The 26,004-nt window shown below is 41.3% G+C and overlaps 1 protein-coding gene across 2 annotated transcripts in view; it reads left to right on the forward strand.

The window, feature by feature from the left end:
- The first annotated feature begins 522 nt into the window (after nucleotides 1-522).
- Nucleotides 523-26,004, forward strand: part of LOC124070834 (actin-binding LIM protein 3-like) — a 39,431-nt gene continuing 13,949 nt past the window's right edge. Inside the window, exons 1-10 of one of the 2 annotated variants that reach the window (XM_046411108.1) lie at nucleotides 523-893; nucleotides 4,314-4,478; nucleotides 13,992-14,175; nucleotides 16,784-16,896; nucleotides 17,912-18,038; nucleotides 18,438-18,531; nucleotides 18,959-19,046; nucleotides 23,955-24,013; nucleotides 24,783-24,863; nucleotides 25,338-25,499. In XM_046411108.1, coding sequence (XP_046267064.1) covers nucleotides 875-893; nucleotides 4,314-4,478; nucleotides 13,992-14,175; nucleotides 16,784-16,896; nucleotides 17,912-18,038; nucleotides 18,438-18,531; nucleotides 18,959-19,046; nucleotides 23,955-24,013; nucleotides 24,783-24,863; nucleotides 25,338-25,499 — 1,092 coding nt within the window. In that variant the 5' untranslated portion in view covers nucleotides 523-874. Of the gene's footprint in view, nucleotides 894-4,313; nucleotides 4,479-13,991; nucleotides 14,176-15,950; nucleotides 16,048-16,783; nucleotides 16,897-17,911; nucleotides 18,039-18,437; nucleotides 18,532-18,958; nucleotides 19,047-23,954; nucleotides 24,014-24,782; nucleotides 24,864-25,337; nucleotides 25,500-26,004 lie in introns of those variants that run through there. The other variant, XM_046411107.1, reaches the window with a different exon arrangement.

A 26,004-nucleotide genomic window follows, 5' to 3' on the forward strand; every position in this document is an offset into this window, starting at 1 on the left:
GCAGCCAATCACACTCCATCTGAGGGTCTTAACGACTGATGAGGTGGCTTACACCATAAACTCCATCTGTGTGGACGACTGTGGGTCAGTCCATAACGGTTTCGTGTAACGTTGCCGGGTCAACTAATCTTTGACCCCCTTGCCAGCAAGATTCTTCTGGAAGAGCTTTTCGTTGTCTTTCCTTTTCACCTGTGCAATGTCTTGATTAAGATTTAGGATTGTAACCTTCCTGCTTGAAAATGTAATATTGTGGTTTTATCTCTACTCGGGGCTCTCCTGGCTTCTGTATCTGTAAATAAAACATTCCCGTCTGCCATAGACCAACTTGGTGTCTTAACAGAGCCGCATGCCTGGCTGGTGGGCTTTCGGGGCGCAGTTTGGAGCTCAGACGCTGTTCGGCGCTCTCACGTCGTGAGAGCAGCTCGTCCTGCCCGGCGATGAGACGCTCTGACAACTCCGAGTCAAGCAGCCACAGAAACTCACCGTCCAGCATTTCAACGCTCTCACTGGAGCGCACAGACGTGCAGGCGTCCGCGGGATCGCACTGACTGTTCAGGGAGGGATGGACGCCTTTCCGCCGAAGCAGAGGACCGCTTGGCTTTGTATGGCGGAAGATGCTGAAGCTGAAGGCGTGAAGAGGAAGATGGTACCAGTCAGTTTCGATTTGATTCCACAACCGGCTGTCTTTACGCAGGGTGGAGGGGCACAGTAGTCTGCCGCGCGGTAGCCTAATCCGCTTGCCTGGAGGAGCAGGGAAAGCCCTTCCCAGGCGGAGACGGAGGCACAGTTTTAAGTCTGGCAGGGATAGAGAGAGCTGACAGGGGTGCTTGGTCATATCTGGAGACTATCATTCAAGCTGCTGGACTTTCACATCATGAGTGGACCGACAAATGGTAAGCAGTGTGCCATATGCGTAAATGCGTGTGCTGTGTTTGGTGAGTTAAAGGTTCACATGTGTGGGTGTGTGTTGGTGCTCACAGGCTACGTGTGTTAGCCTTTTCCTAATCAATGCAACAGTGTCCTGGGAGGGTTTAACTTGAAGTAGACATAAACAGCCCCTCACTGAGGTTATTGATCAGTGACTCACTTATTGACACTGTATTTCATCATGTCATTAGCGGCTCTCTGTCAGCGGAGGTTAGAAACAGAGACTGATATTGTGTATTGATTGCTGTCAGTGTTTATCAGTGTTTTCATCATTGTGAGTGTGTGTTGTGTTAAGCACGTGTGTTTGATATAGATTTCTGTGACTCTAGTAACAACCAGGATTCCACTGCTGTAGAAATTCCCACAGTCACAGGACCCAGCGGCTTTATCCATCATCCAGTTATATTTAGCAAATACTTAAAACTGCTCTTCTTGTGACAGAAAAATGTTTTGGAAAAAGAAAAAAATTGCAGGAAATGGTAAAGTAAAGCAGTCAGAGAAGCTTGCGACAGCAGCTCAGATATTCTGGTGAGAGAAAAGGAAGCCCGCTGTTCTCTGGTAGCTGGAAGACAACAGAGCACATCTTCGGTCTCTGCCAGCCACATATTAAAATGTCCTGTGTTTAAACATAGAACCACATGAAGTAGGTTTTTATTAATGTGAAACCACTAAATCCCAAAATCTATTTCCCAAAAAATCGAAAGCGAAGTGCCTCTGCAGACGTGACACAGCACTGTGCTCGCTAAGGCATCAAACATACAGATCATGGCTGTTTAATACATCTCACCTGAGATATTTGTCCTAATAAGGGCTCAGGCAAGACTACACTTTCATACAATTATGACCAGCTGGGGCCTCAGCTGAGCGACTGTACACCTAAAAAAAAACCTGCCACAGAAAATGAGAGGATTAGTTTTTGGCTGACTGGTTTGGTTCACACTGTGGATGACCTTTACTGGTTTTTATCCAGATGTTTTATCCACAAGGTCAAAGGTCAGGATGGATATGTGTTGTTGTCAAACAGGAGAATTTGTAAGGATGCACTACCATGAGGTCAGTAAGAGGATGAGTAAGATTAAGAGATACAGCAGCATCTGACTATCTGAGCAGTTACACTGGGAGAAGAAAAGAAGGGGGTAGAGTAAATTAACAAGCAGTAAAGTATCTGTTGGGCAGACTACCTCAGAACGAAGTTTTGCATGTGATGAGGGGCCACAAGACGACACACCTTTAAGCAATTTAAGCAAAAGATCGATTTGTTGTAGACGGCCATTAGAGGTTGTGTGCACAAGATGTCATCTGCCCTCTGGTCAGTCATACCAAGACAACACACACACCGAGGCATGTGAAGTGTATGTATTTATGCAAGCTACAAGTTCTCATCCTCATCTGTCCCGTGAATTAGAACATACAACATTTAAACATACTAATTATAACACACACACACGCACGCATACACACAACACATTCATTCTCACACTCACACATGCACAAACACACACAGGTGGCTCAGATCTTTCTGTGTCTGCGGTTCCAATCCTTGTGCTGCCATCTGGCTACAGAACCAATGCCAGTTTCTTTTCTGTGGTCTCAAACACACACACACACACACACACACACACACACACACACACACACACATTCAGAAGATACAATTTGCTGGGAAACATTTTATCCCAGTTTCTTTCTCTCCTAAAAAACATCCATACATACAAACTCTCTGTCATCTGCTTAACCTGCATGTTGTGTGTGTGTGTGTATGTGTGTGTGTGTGTGTGTGCATGGAGATTGCCTAATAACTTGGGATGCAGCATTAGCTGTAATGTAATTGGACTGAGTAGAACACAGTAGCATCGTCGCTCAGATTGTTGCACACTGAGTAAAGTGCAGTTGACTCTTATAGGAAATTAAAATCAGTGTGGACCAAATACTCTACCGATCAGCGAAATCCAGTCACTTCACTGTCCTTTCTGTGTTGTTGCCCCACCATGACAGAGACAGAGCAGTGTGTGTGTGTGTGTGTGTGTGTGTTGCAGAAAGCGAAAAGAAAAGACTTGTTTTCCTAAGAGGGATTTGACCAGTTTCATAAGCGAGGATGAAAGAGATGTAATCCCAGAACAGCTCCACTGTGCCCTTTTCTGTCTCTCGCAGTGTGTGTGTGTGTGTATGTGTGTGTGTGTGTGTCTGTGTGTAGACATAAATAAGTAGACAAATGTGCTTTTGTGCTTTACAGTGTGCTACACTATTGCACACTGTATCACTCCAACAGAAGATTGCAACAATAGTACAAACTTGTAAGGTTAATACAGTACATACGTATCTGTATATAGAAAACTGACAAAGGCCACCAAATGTCTCAGTCAGTCTGTCTGTCTGTCTGTCTGTCTGTCTGTCTGTCTGTCTGACTGACTCTTCAGTCAGTGCCTTCTAATGAATGGTTGTAAGTCGTGCTGATCTCCATGGCAGAGCAACAGACTTTCTAGTAACAAAGCTAATCTCTAAGCTGTCTCTGTCTCCTCTAAACCTCCAGTCAAGCGTGTATGTGATTATGTTTGTTAGTGTGTGTCTGCCTCCATGTTTGTTTGTTTTTTTTAATTTAATTTAAATTGTGCATCTATGTATGTGTTTTTGTCTCATTGGTCCACCAGGAATAGTTCCTACGGTGTTGAGCAGTATGAACAGTTTCTACTTTTTCATAAGATAAGCCCGGGAGACTGTCTTCAAATTTATTGTACAATAAAGCTTCTGCTTGACAGTCACATGTTGCAGTAACAAAACAAACAATCATCAGGTCTCTTATCTTTTTGTCTTTTCACATTTTTTCTCGCCAACTTTGATCAGATATTTGAAATCAGTTGAAAAGAAAGACAAAAAGAAAGGTCAAAATGACAATAATGACTTGTTTTTGATCTCTCCTCTCCTGTCCTCTCCTCTAATCTCCTCTCCCCTCCTCTCCTCTCTCTTCTTCTCCTCTCCTCTCCTCTCCTCTCCTCTCTCTTCATCTCCCCTCCTCTCCTCTCCTCTCCTCTCCTCTCCTCTCCTCTCTCTTCATCTCCCCTCCTCTCCTCTCCTCTCCTCTCCTCTCCTCTCCTCTCCTCTCCTCTCCTCTCTCTTCATCTCCTCTCCTCTCCTCTCCTCTCCTCTCCTCTCCTCTCCTCTCCTCTCCTCTCTCTTCATCTCCTCTCCTCTCCTCTCCTCTCCTCTCCTCTCCTCTCCTCTCCTCTCCTCTCCTCTCCTCTCCTCTCTCTTCATCATCTCCTCTCCTCTCCTCTCCTCTCCTTTCCCCTCCTCTCCTCTCCCCTCCTCTCCCCTCCCCTCCTCTCCTCTCCTCTCCTCTCCTCTCCTCTCCTCTCCTCTCCTCTCCTCTCCTCTCCTCCGCCCAGCAGTTCAGTACCAGTCGGGTCTTTATGGAGGAAACAACAACAGCAGCTCTCCTCTCTCCAGTCGTGGAAGCTCGCCCATCGTGTGTGAGCGCTGTGGGGAAGTGTGTCGTGGGGAGGTGGTGCGCGTCAAAAACACACACTTCCACATTCACTGCTTCACCTGCCAAGGTAAAAAACAAAAATCACATCTATACCTACACACACACACACACACACACACGTTTCCTTATCCTCTGCACACGTTAACACCTCCTCACATGCACATACACTTACATCCGCTTCCATTCTCCAATCCCACAGTCCCACACAACTCTTCATATTCACTTGTTCTTTTTGGTCGAGGACTGATGCACGTTTTTGCATGCGTGGATTCCACCCACATCAATTTGCATAATTAAATATTAAATAATTACCAATACTCAGACAAGATGGAACCAGCACAATTAAATCAGTGATTGTGTCTGTCTTCACTGAAATAGAAAATGAACTTCCGGGATCACAATGAATCACAAGCTGTATTATATTAACCGTATCAGATCGCTGTCTTGTATCAACAAAGCCAGTTTCAAATGCAACCAAGAAAAATTAGACCATCCTACTTTTTCCTATTATTTATGTATTTGAAATCATTAATGATTACATCAACCAACTGAGAGTAATCCTTGCTGACATTTTGGAATATATCTTTATTTGCATTCTTGTTGAGGGTTAAATTAGAAAGTTGATACCACTCTTGTCTTGTATGCTAAAGCTGAAGACTGTCTGTATGTTAATTATAAAGCCAGAGCTCACAGCCGATTAGCTTAGCTTAACATAAAGACTGGAAGCAAGAGAAACCAGCTCACCTGGCCTACCCACCACTCAGTTTTGTTGAATCTTGTTATAATCTAATCTCTGCCTCCAGACATCAGAGTATTCTCATATTTACTCTTGACAGGAAAGCAAATAAGCCTATTTTCCAAAAGACTCTCCACTACTCCAAATACTTGTTTTTAAGTAGAATTTAGAAGACACAGTTGCAAACTAGCCTGAAAATCTACGTTTTGATTGTTTTGGTTTTTTTAACAATAAATCCATGATAAAACATTCTAAATATTGATGTATATACAATAATTTAGGACCAGTTTGATTTACTTTAAGGACGAATATTTTGTGAGGAATTCCTGTTCAGTATATAGAATATATTAACTTCTTACAGAATATAGATATACATATAATATTATTTGAACAATGTAACTAATCAAACAATAAAGAATTGATTTGTGTTTATGTATAAATAAAACATCATAACTCCACATGGAGCTGAAGAGTGAAAATAGAACAGCTTCAACAGTGGGAAAACACAAACCAAAACTGCACATATCCATATATTCGTGTGTGTGCTGCTGCGTGTGCACATATACACGTATTTGTGAGGCTTTGCTGCACTTGTGTCTTTGCATGTTTGAGCTCCACCAGTGAGCAGGTGGGACAGAGCGCACAAATAGAGGTCTGGAGTCAGCAGCTAGCTTGGCTTTGCAGTCAGCAGGTTTTCAGCCCGTAGTCAGACTCCAACCAGCTAACCTCCTTTCACAGGGCAGGGACCCACTCAGTCCCAAAGCGTGCCGCAAGACAGCACTGTTATCTCCATTTGATCTTCCAGTAACATCGCCTGAATGCACTCAGCCACAAAGCACCAAAGAGGAGGATTTTCTAGTTTTATTTATTTATTTATTTATTTGAAACACATCATGCAACATTGCAGGTCTTAAAAATAACCCGAGCTGAAACATGAACGTCTTTGATTGTTCGGTTGATTGTCTAATTGACTGATCGTTCGCCCATTGGACTAACTCTCTGACAGGATACAAGCTAGATGTGTTGATGTTATGTTATGCTATGTGATGATGATATTAAAGTATTTATTATTATGGACAACTGATCTTGCAGAGTAAGCTTAATGACTCTCAGCTAATGGAGTGTGGGCTGAGCAGACATCAGCTGACGAGGTGGACGAGAATCAAGCCGTCAGCTTTAAGCACAGGAGCCAATGTACTTTTTTTTTTCTCCTTCTGCTCATTATTTTTTCCTCGTCTTTCCTCCCCCTCTCTGTCACTCTCTTGTCTCACATTCTTTGATTGTAGCCGTGAATGTCAGAGAGCTACAATGCGCCTTTGTTTGGTAACAGTGTAATCTCCTGTTTGTGTGGTTACTTTGGATTGAATAGGGAAGAACGAGGAGAGAAGAGAGGAGAGGAGAGGAGAGGAGGGGAGAGGAGGGGAGAGGAGAGGAGGGGAGAGGAGGGGAGAGGAGGGGAGGGGGGGCTGAATGAGAACAGAAACAGAGCAGAGTGAGATAGATGAGACACCAACCTCGCGTTTCTGTGTGATTTTACGCTGTCCTTCATTGGGTCGTAGAGTAAACTACAGTAAATGTACAATATATTTCGTTGGCCCACCGCTTTCATCGGACTAAGATATCTCAGCAACAATTTTATGGATTGCCATGACATTTTGTACAGATCAGTTCATGGTGCTCAGAGTATGAATTCTGCTGACTTTGATGACTGCCTGACTTCTTCTTGGCTTCTGGTGTTCAGTGAAATGTCTCAACAACATGGATGCATTGCTATGAGATCTGTTGAAATCAGGTCAAAACACGCATTTTGTTTATGGCCGAAATACTCACAGAACTAATGACATCCCCATCAGCCTCACCTGTCCTGTTAAGTGCTGTTAGCACATTAAAATGGTAAATATTATCTGCTGAATATATTCATATTAGCATTTTTGTTGTGAAACCTACAAAGTTAATGTTCTCATCAGTTTCATAAGTTTCATAGTATTCATTGCAAATTAGCAGTAAATGTTAGCATGCTAACATGCTAAAGTAAGATTGTGATCATGCTTACTAAACATGGTCATGAAATAAAACTGGTGACCAATTCATAAAAAACTGAGTATTACAGTATTTCTAATGATGTAGCATATACATGATAAAGTAAATATTCTTAAAAATTAATTTAAAAACTGTTTATGGATTAAATAACCACACACATAGGCCAACATTTTATTGATCCAGCTGTGGGATATGAAAGGGAAAAAGGGATAACTTGGTGTAAAATCTCTGATGGTAGACAACTTTATCGTAATTATGATCCCAACTGCTTTCAGATATACAGCAGCCTGATAAGCATGTAAAATAGGAAATATGTATAAAAAACCAAACATAAGAAAACAAACTGTATAGTAACGTACCAGAATGCTGTTGACAAAGACCACTCCCTCGGTTAGACTTTACCTTTTCTACTTTCCCCATTTTCCTCCCCTTTGATCCGCCCATCCTGATCACAAATGCAAAGGAGCTCCAGTGAGGAAATCCATCCCCTGTTGACAGTGCGAATAGATGAGGGAGGACTGTGACAGGACGGCAGACATGCACTGGATGGACAGATCAATAGCCTCATTGATACCTCCCCTGGGCCCCCTCACCCCACCCCACCCCACCCCACCCTCCTGTCTCTTCCTCCACATCCTCATCCCCTCACTTTGCTGTCTGCTTTCCTTTCTCCTCACATATGATGCTTCCTCTTTTTCTCTTCCTCTAATCTCTCCCTTGACTCCCGTCTTGCCTTTATTTCTCTTTTCTCCACATCTCGTCTGTGCCGCTTGTCTAAAATAATCCTCCCCTCTCCTTTTTTTTTTGACAAAAAAAAAAATAAAATAAATTGAGCCACGTACATCATCAAAGACTTGACGGCATTTCTTCTCCTCCAAAACATTTGTGTCTTTTACAGCCTTCAAATCCTTTTTTTCAGTTAAAGAGTTTCTCCTCATAAGTGATCTACAACTGAAGCACACTAATTTATTTGGATTTGGATGGATTGTACAACTGCAGGGTCCTTACCTTCTCAACAGAATATAAAACAGACTCATATAACTCTTCTGACACAGTAAATCTTAGTGCAAAGGCTGACCCACTTTGGTTTGAAACAAGCTCAAGTGAAGCATACACCAGGAGTGAGATTCGGCGCATTTTATCAGTATTAGTGTACTCTCAGCCATACAGTCACGGACAACCTGCCTCTTTCTTCAGCAGGGACTTCAAGGACAAACTGTGAGGCATTAAACACATCAGCTCAGCTTTGCAGCACTCGTTTGTGTGTGTCCTTGCATGAGTATTTGCACAGTGGGTCAGTGTGCTGCTGTTTGTGTGTTTTTGTGTGTGTGTTTCTGTGCATGTTTTGTTTTTTAATTTTATTGTTATATACAGAAGCTAAATCAGAAAGATTAGTGAGTCAACATGTGTGTCAGGCCTCCAGGAGTTCATGTTTCTCACATCCATCTTCATTTGTATTTCTTCTTTATAAATCTGTTCTTCCGTTTGTCTCTTTCTTTTATTCCCTCGACCCTTCCCTGGTGCTGCTGGCGCTTAACAAAGAAGTTATCTGTTGTCTTTCTGCCAATTGTGTGTGTTTGTGCATATGTGTGTCCACACCTCAAGCACTTCGACTCTAATAGGATACAAATCATTATCAACAGATGTAGAGGAAAAGCATTTAAATACTTCAGCGCCTCTGACGAACTGCAGCTGCCCTCCGATGAGCAGAGGCGAATGAAAGTAGGAGGCTGGTAAAGAGAGAAACTGATGGAGCAGAGAGTGAAAAAGGGGATGGATACTGGGAAAAAAGAGATGAGAAAGAAAATGCATAGAGCATGATTTTGTTTATTTACTGAATTGTATTTATTTGATTTATTTCTACACACATAATAAAAGAAAAATAAAGTTGTTCGGTATAGGAAAAACGAATTCTAACAAATTCTAACAGATAATGCCATCACAGATTTTTTTATTTTTTATTTTTTTGTCCTTCAGCCTTTATTGCAAAATTTTTGGGATGTTCAGCCCTGAAAGCTGTTGCATAGAATTTCTGATATTTTGAGGTTATGAGAAATACTTAACTACTATGATTATGTCTCTGTGATATCTAAATGTTTTCCGCTGTGTCCTTCACTGGATGCTGACACGTTGCCTGACTTTATCATTTTTCTTTTCTGTAAAACAACCTTGCACCTGAATTCATCAGACTTGTACATCTTTTTCACATTAGACATTTTGACTGCAGGAGAAACACAGGCAGAACTAAGAACATCAACAGTGTCTCAGCTGCAGCAATTATTGCAATGCCAAGCTGCAACTAATCATCTTATAATCAAACCTTGCTGTTGTCTTTCACTTGTGAGTTACTATGGCAGCAATGAGCAGTTTCTTCATCTTTTAATTTCATTATATCATCTGGATTATTTCCTTTGGAATCTCTTTTGAATGTTATTTCTGTCTGGTGAGAATAAGTCATGCAGGTCTCTTTGCAGACATGCTCCCAGGATTCCTGGGGGTCACTGTGGCTACCATAACAGACAGCTGCAATATGGCTGCGCTACACAGTGAGACAGAGTGGAGGCTGAATGACTCTCCAGATGGTTGTAGACGGTCGTGAAAATGCTGTTACTCTCTGGATCGATCATCTAGCAGAAACAATCACCGGTAGAAGTTGAATTCACTTATGCTGTCAGTTTTGCATCGGTGGAAGTTACAAAACTAGCACATGTTACATAGAAATAAGGCTATGAAAATTAAACTTTTTCTGATTATCCTGGTCATCTTAATAACTAAATGACTGTAAATAGGGACGACTCTGCTGTTGTTGAAGGATCAGTCCAGTTAGTGCTGATTCAGCATGCGGAATACATGACCTTCAGAGTTTTGGGCGACAGGTGGGGTCATGGAAGGTCAGGTTGAGGGGTCATAAAGTCTTTCTGATGGGTCTGCCATGGGGGCGGCTGACAAGTGTTTGACCTATTTGGATGTTAAGCTTCAGTCAGCAAGTTCAAGTGGCAGCAGGAAGATTTGGCCCAATTGTCCCTGAAAAAGCTAAAAAGTCATGTGATGGAGAGCAAATAATGGATGGTTCTCATTTGGACTCTGGGAGATCTCTGCTGTGGCATTTCCTGCCTGTCTTATAATTACACTGTAAATCTGCAAAATGAAAGCTTTAATGAAATTATTTAGGCTCAGACTGACCCATACACATTTAATGTAATTAATAGAGGAGTTCATTTGTTTCGAATGCTCATAATACACTATTACTCGATCTACAATAAGATTTCAGTCTATTAACAAGCATGTTTGAATGACAAAAAAACCCCAAAAACCTCAATATCAAATTTGCTGAGCTTTGCTCATTTTTCAGGCTCATTAGGAGCAAATTTCCAGTACAGAGACATGAAACAGCTTATTGTCAATCTGAAGAAGATGCACTGACAGCACGCAAGAAGCTCTGTGAAAATGCTAACATCAACATGCTAACACGCTCACAATCGATCGATGCTGATGATGTTTATGTTGGCGTGTAAAGTCGTTTGTCCACTGCGTTGCACGTCTTGCACCAGTTGAGGTCTCATGCAAGCTGATACTTAAAGGTGATGTGGCAAGTCTGGACACAGGAAGTCCTGTACAAATTTCTCATTTTTAAATTGCCAAGCTACTATTAATAGCAACAGGAATTTTTTCATTCTCTCAAATTGCAGCAAACAGAACAGAGTTAGCAGTGAAATTGTCGGTTTAGTAGTAAATGCACAGCGTAGGTTAATGCTGCGTGTGCTGCTATGATGTTCAACTAAGACCCCAACCTGCTCTGAAGGGGTTCTTTCTGCAGTGGAAAATGAATTGTGAGCAGAGTCAAGTCAAGCCAAAATACAGCTGAAGCTGCTGAGAATTTCATGCGTATTTGGTCATAAACCAAAATAAAATGTGATGGCACTGAAAAGTCAAGAAACGCCTGTCTGTGCAAAATTTCACTGCTATCCATTGCTGATACGTTTCACATAAAAAGGTCAACCTTGTGTGAAAATGGACTGATTGACGTTGGCAGTTTGCATGGTTAATGGGATTAGTCTAATAAAAAACACCAATAGAAAAAGCATGAACACACAGAATGGTAAGAAACAAGCAATAAGCACAGGCGGTGTAACTGTTCAGAAAATGGCTTGAAAATCCAGAAGTCCCTCCAGAGAGGCCAAGCCTCGACAGCTACATCCCTTTCCTGTTTTCCTACACATCTTAATTGCTATCCATTTAGACAGTGATGGATGTGTGAATGCTATCAGCAGGGTGAGAAAAGATGAGGCGCGCCCGGCCATCATCCTTGAGTGTGTGTCTCTTTATGAGTCTGGGAAACAGAGGAAAAGAGCATAACCATATACTGTATGTGTATCATGTTGTCACGGCTGTCTGAAAACCACATAACTTCATCTTATAGGTGAATCCTTCCTGTTCATACACATCAACTTAAATTGGCTTTTGAATCCCAGTGGAGTGCTGTAGTGTGTTAGCTGTAAATCTTCTACTGTGAACAGCTTTAGTCTCAGGCAGACTGATAAAGGTCAGGCTGACATTTTAAAGTTGTGCGACAGCAGCTTTGTCATGATAGGAATACCATATTAGAGACAGGAAACAGAGAAAAATAAAAATACTGTAAAATGCTCCTCATGTTAGACAATGATGTTTAATTTCTATTTTCTATATGACTTTGTTTCCATCCTGTGAGAGTATTTTTTCTGGAGTAATTAAGCCAAAACTGAGAAAAAGAAGGAGGGGAGAAAGAGGAGAAAACCATGAGCCTGGTTTCACAATGAGATATAGTTTTAAGAATTAAACAAGAATTACAAAAAATAATGTCTTTGCAAAATTAACAAAAACATACAAAAAAACATGCTTACTTAAAAAACTTACAGTTACTTTAAAATCCTGCTTTAAGTTTTTAAGCCCTGAATGGTTTACAGCCAAAGTCAAAACTAAACACGGAGAGGCAGAAACTGAAGTCTGATCTAATCTCTGCAACCATATATACAGTATATATTTTATTGTCTTGTTTTTCTTTACTAATCATGTCTTAATGCCTTTATATCTTATGCAACGTACTTTAAATGGTCATGTTGTCGAAAGTTGCCTCACAGATAAGCTTGACTTGAATCTGCCTCACAGGCGTGTGGCTCATGGTAATAAGGGTGTATGTTTATGGTGACCACTTATATCTAAATATAACGTATTTGCCATCATTGCAGTGAAATGTGCAGTGAACAGCAGTGTCATGTTAATTTCTGAATAGAAAGTTACCATGACACGATATCATGGCCTTTCAAAGCCTTTCTCTCTAAATGAATATCCAATGGTTCGTGGCTCCACAATTATAGCAAGAAAGCCTTCTAGACTGCTGTCTTTATGTCTTCAGAGTGACTCCAGGAGGCATGTAAATTGGGCAGCTACACAGTTTGTCTTGCTTGACAGTATCTCTCTCTCTCTCTCTCTTTCTCTATCTATCTATCTGTCTATCTATCCCCCCCACCACCAGCACCCCCCACCCCCCACCAGCACCACCACTGAGCCCTTTAACACATTGGCTCAGGTCAGATCAGATCCATTCACTCCACTGGGTTTAGAGCCATTAGCTTAATTAGAAACCAGACATTCAATTCACTGTCCGATATGTTGATCCATTGGTTGCCTTTCAGATGTCTACCTCACTGTACATCCCTTCGGTATCAGTGGTGGTGGAACCATAATGGCTGTAATGGATATGGCTTGGTTGTGGCCCCCAGATGGCATACGTTGAGATACAACAGCAAGAATATGTTTCTTGCCTTCTTAAGAGTTGGAACAAATCATTCTTCAGCTCCTTGTCTCCCTTGCTGTTGTGTGGTACAGTATCAATGAGACAAAAAATGGTTTCTTTAAGTGGCTTCCTGCGCAAACCGTGTTCAGATTATGAACTAATAGTTTAGGATCCTACGTATTAATTAAATTAATAACAAATTTAATTGAATTGGTTTTAATGTATGGAAGCTCCTGGCAAGCCTGAAGAAATTACATTACCTTACAGTGTGCCAACTTTGCGTGGCCCTGCTTTAAACTGTCAGAGACCAACAATCTCGGCGGAGGCCTCCTCGTCATGAGCACAGCTGGACCAGAGGCAATCATTTGGCTGAAAGACTCTGCACTGGCTAAATAAAAGCCATACATCATGTTGTCACTATATATAGTAAACACAATGTGTGTATCTGTGTTTATTCGTGTGTCTCTTTGCTTGAATATGCATCTGTCACACAACGCTACCTTCGTAAATGCATTTAAAACTATAAAACTATTCACTGTGTGCGAAGACTAGCACAAAGGCTATGAAATAATTGGACATTGGACAAATCAGACGCACATGTGAAGACAACCTAACATACTGTAAAAACTTACCAGATTAGATAATTGCTGGTCTAATCCCCTGAACCAGCTTAGAGAGTTAACCCTTTAGAGGTCAGAAAGGACTAAAGATTGCACTCCCAGCAACCTCACCCCCTCAACCACACACACACACACACACACACACAAAATAGCGACTACATTATTAACTAATCAGACGATGAAACCTCTAGATTAGAGGATTAACACTGGTGTTTCCGTCAGAGCAGGTGGACAACTAACTTGTCTTAATTGCAGCAGCACTTTGTGGAATGTAACTCATCCATATGTATTGATTTCACTGGAATGAAATATTCAGAAATGCGTAACAATACATGACAAATAGTACATACTTTTCTTTACTGTAGTGAGGAACACGGTGACTACACACACTTTTTCTCTCGATATGTGCAGTGTGTGGCTGTGACCTGGTGCACTTGGGTTTCTTCCACCACTCTGGCGAATACATCTGTACAGAGGACTACCAGCGGCTCTACGGGACCCAGTGTGACAGCTGTGACCAGTACATCACTGGTGAGGTGGTGTCTGCCCTGGGGAGGACATACCACCCACACTGCTTCGTCTGCAGCATCTGCAGGTGGGAGGAGTGTTTTTACACACACACACGTAATTTCTCACATACTGTGAAATCAGAGATGAAAAAATGATAGAATGTGGTATATTTAAAAAAATGCATGGGTGGTATATTTAGTAGGAGCAGTCTAATTAAAATATTTAAAAATTTTAACACTGTTTTTTACAGCTCTATGTGTTGTGTCTTCAGGAATCCTCCTGGCGCAGATTCATTTGTAACTTTGGCTACAAAAAAGAGCAACAAATGAGATTTTCACGCAGCACCACATACTGTGGCATAATGACTTTACAGTTTCTGTTCACAACTTCTTGCATACCGCATGTGGCCCTTTACAATTCAAATGCAATGACATATTGTACTGCGGGCTGGTAAATCCCCTTGTCTGTGTTCGGTTGCACTGAACAGTTGACACCAAATTACTGCAGAAAATTGCAGGAGATGTTGTCATTGAAAAAGTTCACGCTAGCTAATTCAAAGTAACATGTGAAGGTTTATTGATAACATGCCTTTTCCTGGCTTTGTCACAGTGAAATAATGAAAGGATAAAGCATGTGAAGTAAGACATTTGTCAATGCACACACATACACACACACACACACAGAGTAAGAGTCCCTCACAGTATAAAAACTTTCAATTCTACACTTCCTATAAATCAGCTTGATAGCATGTGGTGATGATGATGATGATGTTAAGAGAGCACATATAAGCACAAACAAGATACATTTAAAAATATTTCACGTGCTTAGTGTCTGTTGTAGTTGGCTGATCTTGTGTTGAATATCTCACATCATGTAAATCTAAAGAGTTCAGTTCACTGAATGCTGGTGTGAATGTGATGAAAGTGACTTTGGTGAGCAATGCAGTTAGTAAATATAGAAAAGGCTAACTGTCAGTGAGTGCATGGATCATTAGCTTTTGGTTTGCTTATGGTGAGTTTTCAGACAAAGTCCCTCTGTGTGTGTGTGTGTGTGTGTGTGTGTGTGCGTGCATGTGTGCGTGTTAACTCACTCTACTGAATAAGAACAGACTGCACTGAAATTGTGGATGAAGCTTATTTATTTTGAAAATGTCTGTGTCAGCATGCTGCAATAAAACTGTTTCTGAAATGGATTTTTGTCAAAGCTTTGACCAAACTCCCACAACAACCACTCCAAATGTGTGTGTGTGTGTGTGTGTGTGTGAAACTCTGAGCAGTAGAAAGGCATTCAGGATAAATGCGAGGCAGCATCTTGATAACATTGATTTATCATTATAATCAGCATAATAATCTGCTTAAGTCTTCTGGAATAATTTCTCAAATAGTTGAAAACGTCAGCTCCTGTCTGAGTTTCTATTATGACCTGAGGTCCAATTAGAAGGACATCAACGAGACAATTTGACATGTAACTTGATTTTCCTGTACTAATTATTTCTGTTTCTTCCTTCTATTTAAACACAGTTGCTGTGTCTTGGCAATGGAGTTTATTATCAGAAGTCTAGAGTCACAAATACAACACAAATTTTTAGCAAAGCCTCATCATGTCATGCTTGGTGTTTTTGTTATGCTTTGTCTTTTGGTTTTGAGTCCACATGTCATGTTCCATGTGTGTTGTGTTTCCATGTATTAGGTTCAAGGTTTTTGTCATGTCCTGTTTTATTTTGAAAGCGTCTCTTCCCCTGTGTGTCCTGTTTTCATGTAGCTTTGCTTTTGGTTTTCCTGATTGCTTTCTCCCTCCTAATGTGTGTCACCTGTGTCTCATTGTCCTGTCTATTTAGTCCTCGTTTTCCCAGTCACCTTTGTCGGAGCGTTGTTTTGTCTTCATGATACCAAGCCAGGATTTTCTAGTCTCGTCATGCCATGTTAATGCCACAGTCTTTTGTTGATCCTTATCCACAGTAAGTGTGTGCTTTTTTTTGAGTTTTGCTTAAATAAATTAAGACCATTGTTTGGACCTCTGCCTCGCCTGCCTGCCTGCCCGTTTTCCATTCGGCATCGAGGTTCAGCTTTTTTTGTGTCAGCCAAGACGCCCATTTGTGACACATTACCAAAGTTACATAAATAAGTTACATGTGTGAATGCACAATACTAATCATAAAATTCTTTTTTTAATGGACTGAACTGCAAAAAAAAGCAAGTAGAAAAAGCAAAAAAGAAAGCTGAAATCAGACAAAAAAACAGAAGCATCCAAAAAAATGAGAAAAATACAAAACTGGAGAAAGAGCAAACCAGTGAAGTGCGGGGAAACCTGCTTATAATGTGACACATAAGGACAAAACCTTCAGAATAAAACAGGAAGTGACTAAACTGACACCCCAAACCATAACAATGACAGGATTCTCAGTAGAAATGTTGAATCATATTTGAGCTTTCTGTTACACAGACTGCACAATAAACTGTTTTTAGCCCTACTTCTTTATTATGACATAATCTGAATGTGAAGACATTACTGTTGATTTGTCAAATGTTAGTTTTCTGTAACAAAAATTAAACAGAAAAGATAAAAATTGAACTGCCAGGGGCTTTGATGTAAAATGTTTGTGATTTGGTTGAACTGAACTAGAATTTCTTCATTGCCAAATCTGCATAGCCTTACTGCAATGTTTGTGTGTGTGTGTGTGTCTATGTTCTCAGGAGTCCATTCCCAATTGGAGACAGGGTGACCTTCTGTGGGAAGAAGTGTGTGTGTCAGCAGTGCTCACACACTTTGAGCACCGACAAGCCCGTCAAGGTCCACGGCCCAAGCTGTGAGAAACGAACACACACTCATACACAGACATACACACAAACACAAGCGAGCCACACCAAACATATACTGTAAATTCTGTATGAGGTGATATGCGATATGGCAGACAATCTTGGCGTGAAATTTTAGCAGAATGGAGGAGTTCGTTCTTGGCCTTAGGAAGTCCACTGAGGTTCCCGTCAGTCTCCTCTCTTGGTCATACCAGCGAAGAGTAAGATTGATGTTTCTCTTGTGAAGGTGGCAGTTTAGTTAACCGAGCTGGCCAACACAGTTAACATTTCCAAACTCACTCACGCTGAAGTGTTTTAACCAGCGAATGCTTCTGAACTGTGAACACGCGGGCTGTGAAGACTCTCACGTGTTCCTCTAGCTGCTCAACACCATTTTGTGTCCGTCCTACAAACTACCTTCTTGTCTGAGTATACAGGAAGTCAACAGGAAATCAAACCCTTCCCAGCCATTAATTCTCTAAATTAATAATTAATAATTCTTAAAATAAGAATTATTGTATATATTTTATGTTTTCTTTGGGCACTGAACAAGCTTTGAAACAAGCTAAAAATACTGCATACATCCTGGCCACGGCCAGAATCATATGTGGCCATGATTTGATGTAGCCTACTGATATTTAATTAAAATTACTCATCTCAGTCCTTGTGATTCATCTGGTATGTAAGACTGTTTGTTCCCCTACAGGTGGGGAAAAAAAAAAACCCAAAACACTAGAAGACTTCTCATGTCCACCTGCTGAATGCTACAAAATATAGCCTCATTCCCTGCAGCTACAAAACCCACACACACACACACACACACAGAAGGTGGCCTGCTGCTCCAGGTAGTCCTATAACCTGGTTTTGGTGTCTCCATCTGGCAAAGGCTTTGGGACTATTTCTACAACAGGACAGCGGCATGAGGAAGAGAGAGAGAAGGAAGGATAAATGCGTCAGTGCTCAAAATGTTGAGGCTGCTCTTATCTTTAAATCCTTCTCCTTTTCCTCTCGTCTCCTCTCCTCTAGACTGTGCGGGCTGTGGCGAGGAGATCAAACAGGGTCAGTCCCTGCTGGCTCTGGACAGACAGTGGCACGTCAGTTGTTTCAAGTGCCGTACGTGCGGCTGTGCGCTCACTGGAGAGTACATCAGCAAGTAGGTGGCTTCATCCCCCAAATGTATCAAAGATGTGCGCATCCTCTGTGGCTTACATGTAGGCTGCAAACAATATTACACGTGTTAAAATATAAATCTAATTAGAGCAGTATTATCCATTAAAAAATCGTGGGAAAATATGGTTTTCTTAGCTCCTTTGTATATCAGTTACATTTTTTTTTGCAAGAGAACAAACTTTTCAGTCAAACAGATGCATCTATTTAAATGTTTATAGTTGGGAGTCACAATGAAAAATCTGTAATTTATGTATTTAAAAACAAGGTATTACAGGACGAATAATATTGAAGCAGTTGCACGGAAACCTGAGGTAAATTCAGTGTGAGAGCTTGTCTTTTTTTTTTTCTTTTTTTTTTTTTTTTTTTCTTTTTGTCCCCGCAGAGATGGGATACCTTACTGTGAGACTGACTACCATACTCAGTTTGGGATCAGGTGTGACAGCTGTAACAGGTACATCAGCGGCCGAGTACTTGAGGTGAGTGCATTTTTCCAAGTGTGAATGTGTGTGTGTATGCCTTTGACAGATGGCAACCAGAAGGAGAATGTTCATGATTTTTATCTGTCTGTCATTGCGGGAGGACTGTGGGTTTGTATGTGTGTGTATACAAGTATGGATGTGAGTGTGTGTGGCTGTTTCTGGCTATAAAAAGCTGCAAAAAAACGCAGCTGTCCCTCTTTAAGTGAATGAAGGGTTGACTGATGACAAAGCAGCCTTGGAAAACCAACAAAGCAACGCACTCTCATCTCCCCTCTCCATCCCTGTTTTTCTTTTCTGTTGCTTATCGAGTTTCTCGCCACTCTTCATTCCTCAATGCACCTCTCTGTTCTCATTGTCTCATTTGTGTCATCTGATTTTGCTTCTCGATTTATTTCCTCTTTCCTTTCCTTCTCTCCTCCTCCAGGCTGGAGGGAAGCGTTATCACCCCAGTTGTGCCAGGTGTGCCCGGTGTCACATGATGTTCCTGGAAGGAGAGGAAATGTACCTTACAGGTGAGGGAAAAGACAAGAGGAGATCCAGACAGATGGTACAGTGTATGTAGAACTTGCATGGTACTGATGGCCGCCATATGAAGGCGCCTCTGCATTTGTATGGTTAACAGGCATAAAAATAGACTTGTAGCATCGATTGAATTAGCTGAACCCTGCAAGTATCCAGATGGCCTGCGTGTTTCTGCAGCTGTGGAAGTGTGTGTGGGTCTGCATGTGTGCGACAAGGAGAGAAAACAAGTTAGAGAGCAGCAGCAGGCTGCGGCCACCTGATAAATGACTGCTTTTAACAAAGCACAGTTATATAGGCTATTGATCTCACATGTAACACTCAGCGGTGCGGACACACAAACACACATGCGCACACACACTTCCCCAGCTGATGTTTTCTAGATACACACAGAGGTTGGAGTCAATTACCTCTCAGCCTCTGTCTGTGGTGTGTCCATTATTCTGCGCTGCCCCTGACAGAAATAATCTGAATGGAACGACAACGCCAGAGGTTTAAATTGAATCACTGAGGAGCTTCTGTTGTACAAGTTATCACAATTAAAGTTAATAAGCCCAATCATGTGTTCAGAGAAAAAACATCTAGACCGTGTGGTGTTGTGCTTTATTTTTATTATTTTTTAAATTAATTAACCAAATGTCTGACAAATTGCTCTCACAAGGAACTATTGTGCTTCAGGAATTACATGCACCCCAACAATAAGGTTCATGTGGGACTGCAGGTAATCTGCAACAGCAACATTGAGTGCCAGTGCAATAAATTGGTGTGATGGTCACAAGGTTTACACACCTTTAGCTTCAACCCTGAAGTCATCAGGACTGCGATAACAGGTTTACAATTTAAATATATGTACTTTATATTGTAGGAACAGCGAGTTAAAATCATCAGCTGTGATCATTTAGCTACAGTATGCCTGATGTGCAAGGAAAAAAATGCACACAGTTTCCTTGAAAACATGACGTTCATGCAAAGCTGCTGCACATGAACATACTGCAGGTGATAAGTTTGTGTAAACAGGACACAAATGAAAACGAGAGCGCTGCAGTTTTAACAGCACAAACGTTCCTGTAAGATAAAGCTGAATGGAGCCATGCACTATTCTGACTGACCCGAGTCCAGGTTAAGTGTAGAGCTGCTGTACTGTAACATGTGGCTGACACACAGTCACCACACAAGATGACACGTCCTGTTTCACCTCATTGACATTCTGCTGCTCTCCTGCTCGCAGCCACCAGTAAAACGAAGCATTTGCATATTGTACCTGTGTGTATGTGTGTATGCACATGCTTTTTAATCTCCGCCCGTGAATGCATCCTGTGTATGCTTCTGTATCTGCTCAAATGCATATGAATGCAGGTGTGTGTTTGTGCATGGTTGTGTGTGTGTACGTGCATGCTAAGCTCCAGTGAGCTGCCCCAAGGTTACATTCAGTCCTTTTGATGACTTCAGACATGTGGGAGGGCTGAGCAATCACCCTCGTGAGACACACTCAATTACAACTCACACACACACACATGTGCACACACCCTTGCAATCAATCTCATGATGCATGTCTGGAATAGGAAGTGGTGTGTGTGTGTGTGTTGGAGGTAGGGATGGAGAACTATTTTATGAACTGCTTGTGAGCATTTAATCTCAACATCAGGACATTATTCAGCCTCTTTTCAAACATCAGAAAACATTTTGTGCTGTTTGTTCAAATAATGGTTTCTAATAAACATTTCCACTGATGACTTTGGCAGCACGTCATGCCCTGCTCCTTCTTGTCATCACTGACGAGTCTATTGATTATTTAGGTATTTATTTTTTTGCGAATTAATTGTGAAATATAACAAGTTATCCGAGCCAAAATGGATGTCTTCTAATTGCTTCATTTTTATTTAAAATAAGCCTAAACACAGAAAACCAGCAACAAATGCATTTTTACTTAAAACAGATGAACCAGTGAGTCAAACAACCGAGGGATTAATCAGCTAATGGCTTGAGGCCGACTCAGGTTTATGTGCCATCGAGCCTCTTGTGAATAAAAACCAAAGCTGCTGTCCTTAACGTATTTTAATCTTGAAAAAGGTACAGGATAAAGCATTCACTCTCTACTTGCAGTCATTTCATAAATTTTGTTTCATCCAAGAGGCAGGAATTCTAAACTGTATCTAAACTGTCAGCTGTACTGTATTTCTGGCTGCAGCTGACTGATCAGCGGGGCCAATGAAAACATTTTTCTTTGGCAACATAAGCTAAGTTGCATTAAAAAAAGAAATATTCCCACCTCTGAGTAGAAACTGATTGTAGCTAAAGTGCATTCATGTCTCACACATCCTAACCTCTTTTCTTACTCTGTAGCCTCAATTTAAAAAAGAAATCCGACAGACATCAGGAGGTTAAAAGAACCGGAGTAAATATCCACATCTGAATGGCCTGATGTGTAAGCTGTTTCTCGTGGCAGCATGATTCAGCAAAAGGCAAAACGCCTGAGGCCATTTTCATTTATCTGCTGCTTTCCAGCTTTAGAATTTCAAGTGGCATAAAGCACAAAAAATGTCAGTGCTGCTTCATAAATTTCACTGGCTGACTTCCTCCCTTCTTTTGAATATCAGCAGTAAAGATAAGAAGTCCAGTTTTATCCACTCATTAACCTTATTTTAGGTAAAGTTAAGAAAAAAAGAAAAGTCTATTTAAACGTGACACCCAAGAGTTATATCTAAATAATTTGCGAGAAATTTCAGGCAAGCCAGTTTTCTCAGATGTGAAGCGACGTGTTTTGGATTCGGTTCCTTTTCTTTGCACCATTTAGATTCTCCTCATCCAGGAGATAAAGGATCTCGAGTCCAAGGCCATACATCTGTTTGGCAGCAGAGTTGAGGAGTGTGGGTGGGACGGGGGTGCACTGAATCACCACGCATGGTTTCTGTCTACAGTATTGATTTTGTGTGTGTGTGTGTGTGTGTGTGTGTGTGTGTGTAGTCTGCTTCTCCACACGACAGTGTGTCTGTGCTTGTTTGTGTGTGTGTGGGTCAGATTTATGATGTTGATAGTGATTGTATATTAGAGTCATGATCAGCTAACTGAGTCCATTCAGTTCGCCTGTGTTGCCCCAGGAAAGAGTCAGAGTGTGTGTGTGTGTGGATGAGTATTCCTGCTGTTGTGGGGACAATAATCTGTCTACAAAGTCACATTGTGAGGACCCGCCTTACTTATGGGGACAAAACAAAGTCCCGACAGCTTAAATCATTAACTATTAGGGTGAAGACTTGCTTTAAGGTTAGGCTGAGGTTAGGATTAGGCAAGTCATGTTTATTGCTATGTTTTAGGTGGTGGTTAAGCCTCCAGGAAATGAATGTAAGTCTATGTAATGTCCCCAAAAGTGAGGGAAACTCTTCCCTCTCTCTCTCTCTCTCTCTCTCTCTCTCTCTCTCTCTCTCTCTCTCTCTCTCTCTCTCTCTCTCTCTCTCTCTCTCTCTCTCTCTCTCTCTCTCTCTCTCTCTCTCTCTGTGTGTGTGTGTTTTCAGAGCGGATATATTACCGTCATTACAATTATGAGATCCACATGCATATAACATCCTGACATTAGTGGTTTATTGTTATGATTATGATTATCTAATAGCCTCCATTCATTCCCTCTGTCCTCTTTTGCTCAATAGCAAAAGTTTCCTGTTTCTTTTCTCTCTCTTCTCTGAGGCCAGCTCTTCTTTCAGTTTTATTTGTTTAACCAGGAAGTCCCTTGGGTGTGAAATTTATTATTATTATTTTTGAAAGTTATTCCAAGTCAGGGAATCAAAGCAGGAAAAAGCCTTTTTTTCCCAGCTCTGCTGAGAACCTGGTGAGAAAGCACCTGGTGGACCAAAGCTGAAAACTACTGGAGCTCTGCATCAGACGATTACGTAAATGTGTTTATCCAGCATGGCTTTGTACACAAAAATATACAACCATTTGCACAGACTTAGTACAGTCTACCGAATCATAAAGTGTACAGGGATGAGTACAGGAACAGGAGCACTGTGGTACACAGAATTTAAAAGGTGGAGAGTACAGTGAACATCACCAAAACATCTGAAATGTTGGCCTGGACAAGTTGCTTCCTGACTAACATCCTTAACTCCAGTTTCTTCCGAAGATTTTCAGTGTGTATTTTGAGCTTGTCGTTGTCTGAATATTTGAGTCACTAGATTTGAGTTACTGGAGCTTTGGGAATGAGCTCAAGAAAAGGTCTACAACTTTTTCTTTGCATTATGAAGTAGCCCATGTAGTGAGACTTGAGCTGTTGAAATGCTATCTGAATCTCCTTTAATGGCTTGACTGAGAGAAGGGCTGAATGCTCGCCCATGGAAAGATACAATTTAGCAATAGAGAATGTTTTCGATATTGAAAATTGGAGCTAAAATTGAACGTTAGGGACATCCTTAGAAATCTCTAAAAAAGTCTGACTGAAGATTGTCTCACGTGTCTCGTGTTATCAGTCAGTTTAGTTTTAAGCTCCAAGGCTGTTTAGCAGGTATGCTTACCATTATCACCTTCTTAGTTTAGAGTGTTAGCATGTTAATATTTGCTCATTGGCAAGAATGTCATGGGATCATCCAAGTCAGTCGTATTCATCCTCTGGTGACCATGAATGTGCGAACAAAATTTCATTGCAGTCCATCTAATAGTTTTAGATGGCAGCGCCATCTATTGAGCCACTCTGCTAGCATGGCTAAAACCATCCTCTGGCCTAAGACCAGACAAACTGCCTCCACAGCCTTGTGTGTGTGTGTGTGTGTGTGTGTGTTTTTGATTGATGTTGATGCACTTGAGAGAGGCTGATCTACTCTTCATAGGATCCCATAAAAGTGTATGGCTACTGCCCACACACAGTACACAGATTAAACTGAGCTAAAATTGTGTGTGTGTGTGTGTGTGCGCAGGTTCAGAGGTTTGGCACCCCATGTGTAAAGAAGCAGTTCGTCTGGAGAGAAAACTGAGGGTGAGCGATACTCAAAATACCCGCAGCCCCTCTGCCCTTTTCTCTCTATTTCTGTTTCTGTCCTCTCTGTCTCGCTTTGTTATCTTATGCTTGGTTTACAAGCTGCCATCCAGAGCAATGTGGTGTTGTTTTAAAATCAAACTCTCCCTTCTCTCTTTCTCTATTCTCTTTTCTCTCTTTCTCTCTCTCTCTCACCCTCCCTAATACTTTTTTTATGATATCCTGTTTCAGTAAAGCATTTTATTTGCAATATGTGGCTGTCATTTGGCAGTTAGAATACCATGAAAATGCAGATAACACAATATGAGTTTTATGAGTTGCAGTCCTCCTCATCCCCGTCCTTCTTTAATTACAAACAACACATTTTAGCATTTTAAGACGAGGAGAATGAAAAACTGCATTTCTCTTCTTTTGTTTTATAGTCAAAAGAAGAGAAATGCAGTCAAACGTTTGCACTGCTCAGCTCATGTCAAGTAACAACATGAAAAAAGTGTGAATCCAAAGTCTGATTTGTTTTACAGGTTTTCTCTCATCTCTTTGTCATTGTCAGCCTGAATTGACACTGAATTGGGGAATCTTCAGTGATGTATTTACTGGGGTTACATTATAAAAATATACAAGCTTAAAGTAGAAGCTACAACTTGTTTACATGCCCATTCAGATAAAGTACTTAAGATTTGTATAACAAATCGCTGTTGCTTTGAGATGTAACTGAATGGATTAAAACTGGCTGTTTGCTTTGCTCTGACTCTTACGTTTGTCCTCCCAGCTGAGACGTACCTCTGAGACAGCGTCCATTTCCCCTCCAGGCTCCTCTCCTCTCCTCGGCTCCCCTCACCGGCTCATCTTTGTGAGTACCGACATCGCCATGGTTACGCCAACGATGCCACCGTCCCGCCCTCAGCGGTCACTGTCACAGCCTTCAATCAAAATGTAACTGACATAAGGAGTCCCCGAGGACTCACGCTGTCCCCCCCAGACTGTCTGTCTGGTTGTCTCAGCATCCGTCTGGGGTTCTCAGCAGCACCTCAAAGCCTGAGTTGTGGCTCCACACTCAATTTCAGAAGCTTTTTTATTTTCTGTGGCTTTTCTTATGGCAGATTGTCCTTAAATTGTGTTTAAATTGTCATTAAATGAGCCATTGGGAATTTTAATTTAGCCTGCTCGCCTGACAGTCTTCCTCATCTTATTTTTTAGTGTTTCTGTATGTCTACCAACATATCTGTCTCTTTCTGCCTTTGATATGCCCAATGTCCTATATATGACTGTATTTCCATTTTCTCCGTCTGTCTCTCTCCGCCTGCCCGTCTCCCTCTCGTCTCAGTCTAAAGCTGACGGTGATGTTTTGGACTATAAGCAGCTGGCGGCTCTGCCCAGAGTCAAAGCCACATACGACATCCAGCGGCCCGACATCATCCCTTATCAGGCCGACCATGCGCACACACACGTCTCAGATGACACACTGGAGCGATACAGCTGTGGACAGGTACATATATACACACACACACACACACACACACACACACACACACACACACACACGTACACACGCCCACAGTCACTAATGAAAGCAACAGTATCAAACAATTCTGACTTTGGTTTTGTCCTACAAAAACTTATAGTTATAACTGTCATTTATGTTATGTGCTGTGAAAAAGAATTATTTTTGTTGACATGAGTCATAACAACGACAAATATTTATTTTTCTTCTCATTCCTTCTCATTCAGTCATTCAGTCATTATCAATACTCAGCGATTAACTTTACTGTAGTGGTATATTTCATTGTAAAAAAACACTGATGTTTGCAAGAAGCAGGGAGTGCCGGTGACCTTGTAGTGAGAAACAGTATCAGCATGCTCCATGTAAAAAGGTCTTCAGGAAATTACTCTGAAATTTCAGATATACAAACAGTCAGACTGACTGTGATGGAAAAAGCATATTGTCCAAAATATCTTTTCATTTTCAGGTACACTTGATTTGGAGTCAATGG

This window comes from Scatophagus argus, chromosome 14 (genome assembly GCF_020382885.2).
Source record: "Scatophagus argus isolate fScaArg1 chromosome 14, fScaArg1.pri, whole genome shotgun sequence".
NCBI classification, from domain to species: Eukaryota; Metazoa; Chordata; class Actinopteri; family Scatophagidae; genus Scatophagus; species Scatophagus argus.